A 3,228-nucleotide genomic window follows, 5' to 3' on the forward strand; every position below is an offset into this window, starting at 1 on the left:
TCTGGCTGAAGATAACACACTGACCTTGGCGAGCTAAGTTAACAGCCTCTTTGCTTTTGGCTAACTCTGCTTTCTGCCAGGGGGGTCTGGGGGGAAGGCCCCTTGGGAGGTCCCCTCAGGAGAAGCAAAGGGAGCATGGTTGTGCTTTTCTGTTGATTGTATATCTTTGTAAATGTTATGAATTTTGTATATTTGTACATATTCATTGCATTTCATCATAGATTGTAGATTTACTTGTAAATACAGCTCTCATTTGCTTTCCAGACTGAGCTAGCCTGGTTATTGCTGGTGTGGGAGGATTTCAGCTCACACTGATACAACATTTTTAGATAAATCTAAAATACAATGACAGTAAAGAGTTCAGGGTAGTGTAGCCCCAGGGTAGTGAGTTGGATGACTGTCAAAATGGTGTAGGTGCAGGAGACTTTTTACTCATGTCACAGCATTTACCTTTTGTAAAGCCTCACCGGTGCCCATGGAGTGGTCCAGGATTACCAGAAGAGCACAAGGATAATTTGGACTCCTCTGTCCTCCAGGAGGTTGTCTCTTCATAACTGATGGCATTGAGTCCTCAGTCCAAAGTCTCTTGAAGCACATGGAAACAACCACATTCATTTCAAATGAGCCAAAAGCTGGTCTCCACCACAACTAGACAAAGGTTCTACCTTTCTGTGGTTTGTCTGAACAGAAGTGAGCTCCTTGTGGGATTAACAAGCAACCTTTTACCTTTGTTAAATTTCAGGCAGTAACTGTAGCAATGGGATACTAGGACTGACTTGTTCACAAAGGTGCATCTGATGACAAGGGACAAGATAAGGTCACTTTGTTCTGGCAGCTAAACTGAAGCACGAACTAGGAAGACTATTTGGACAGAAGCCATGGATTTTTGCCCCACTCTCATGCTATTCCCTTGGTAATCTTGCCTCTGGATATCAGAAACAGGATGTTGTACTGTGGGCATGTCTGAGTTTCTGTCTTTTATTAGCTATACAGCAGCTGAGAAGATTCTGTTTTCTGCTTGAGGTGATCCTTAGAGAAGTAGAGAAGAAACAGTACAAAGACACTTCAAGATGGCTGCCCCAAAAGCCAAACGGTTGCTTGGACCCATTGCCAAACTATTGTTTGATGCCACTTCAGAGTGATCTTGGCTTTCTACACAGTGCTAGGACATGAAATATTCTGGTTCCCAGAGGCTTTGTCATTCAGCTACACTGGAGTGCATACTGTATGTTGCACTGCCTGAGGAAAAAACACACCAGGCTCTGGTGAAGAAGATCAATTTCCATGAGAAAAAAGGCAGCAAGCTGGATTGCTGTAATCAGAAGGTAGGTACTGTCAGGTCAGTAAATCCTGAAAGCCCCAAGAAGAGAGAATCAATGAATTCAGCACTGCTAAACATTAAAACAGCATTAAAAGCTACAGAAAGTTAATACAGCTAAGTATTTAAAATCAGCCAAGAAAGCTACATACAGCAGCATTTGTATTAAACCCTGCAGGCTCAGCTCCCAAAGAATAAAACTCGTTCTCTTTTTTAAAATTCTGAAAATAAACTACCAATGGGAGAGAACCCATCTCACTGGACAGAACTCATACAGACTGATAGGCCAAGGAAGTCAACTCTCAGCATTCTCAGCTCTTCATCCCACTGCAAATACTTTTTAAACCACTTTCTCATACCCAGCACGTTTGCAAGGGGTGACTTTGGGTGCCTTTCTCTAGAAGTCACAGATACTCCACGGCTTTTAAAATCTGAAAGTTTATCCACGATTTATGCTAGTGCTGAGGTCTGGCTTCAGTAGATGGATGCACCTTCATAGTGGAATTTACCTTCAGAGTAGATCCTGGGGCTGGAGACTTGGCCATAGCCACAGGACAAACAGTGACTGTATAAGCGCAGCAAATGCCTCTTGAACTTGACTCCCACAAACACATAGAGCACGGGGTTGAGGCAGCAGTGGGAGAAAGCAATCTTACGGCTGATGTAAAAGGCAAGGCTGGAGTCTTTCTGATACTGACAGTTAGGTGCTGGGAAAGTAATCAGAAAGCTGAGGATGTTGTAAGGTGCCCAGCTCAGGAAAAAAGCCACCACAATAATGAGGATGAGTTTCACAGTTCTGTGCTTTCTGCGAGATCTGGCTTTGAGCAGGATTATCAGGATCTTGACATAACAGAAGACGATGACCCCAAAGGAAAACAGGAAGAGAACATTCCTCTGATAAATGTCCACCTTCTTCCATTTCCAGTCGGCATAATCACAGGTGTTATACCTATCCAAGGTCTCTTTCACTGTGGTCTGAATCACCTCGGGCACCACAATTAAGATGCTACCAGTCCAGACAGCCAAGCTCACCAGAAGACCACAGTGCTGCGTCTGGGATCTCAAACTGGAGAGGGGGTTCACCACTGACAAGTACCGCAGGATAGTCATGAGAGTCAGAAAGAAAACACCGCTGTAGTAGCCGATGGAGAAAACAGCATTCACTGCCTTGCACAGGAACTCACCAAACACCCACCCAAAGGACTGGTCTACTGCCAAGAAGGGCAGCATGCAGGAGAAGACCAGATCAGAGACACAGAGATTCAGGAGGAAGACGTTGGTTAAAGATGTGAGGTTCTCATATCTGAGCAGGATCCATAGCACCAGAGTGTTCCCCAGCAGGCTGAGCAGAAAGGCCAGTGTGTAGAGCACGGTGGTGAGATGGGTGTAGAACACCAAGTAGTCTCCCATCTCGCAGGCGTTGCTGCTCTCATTCGCAGAGTACTCATAGGAGTAGTTCTCATCCAAATTGAGGGGATAATGGTCGCTGTCCATTTGTTTGTGCCAGCTTGGCTCCACCAGCTACTCAGAAAAACTGCAACAACCAGCCCTGAATTTTAGTGAAAATCAACCCAATAACTAAACTCCTGCTGTGGAGATTTCTGTTTTAAGAAACAAAAAGAAGCAGTGAAACTATCTTATTTGTCCTCTTTTGGGGGGAGAAACTAATCATTTCCTCTTAGATACTAAAACTTACCCTCAAACAGGTAGATAGTAAAACTTACCCTCAAACCAATGTCCAGGTCTTCAATTCTTAAGAAATCAGAAATGAAGCCATTTCTGAGCCAGTATGGATGGTGACAGCTGCTAATGACTAAGTTTCTACTATGTGAAAGCTGAGGCTGTCTTGGTTTTTAAGGTAAGCAGCCCAGGTGGCAAGGCTTTCAAATCTGCTACTATGCTTTAGTGTT

General features: G+C 44.2%; 1 protein-coding gene across 1 annotated transcript; it reads right to left on the minus strand.

Moving 5' to 3' along the window:
• Positions 1-1,792: 1,792 nt before the first annotated feature.
• Positions 1,793-2,812, minus strand: XCR1 (X-C motif chemokine receptor 1). The gene has a single exon (XM_054385096.1). The coding sequence runs from the start codon at positions 2,810-2,812 to the stop codon at positions 1,793-1,795; it is 1,020 nt and encodes a 339-aa protein (XP_054241071.1).
• Between the last annotated feature and the right edge of the window lie 416 nt (positions 2,813-3,228).

Source organism: Indicator indicator, chromosome 11 (assembly GCF_027791375.1).
Source record: "Indicator indicator isolate 239-I01 chromosome 11, UM_Iind_1.1, whole genome shotgun sequence".
NCBI lineage: Eukaryota > Metazoa > Chordata > Aves > Piciformes > Indicatoridae > Indicator > Indicator indicator.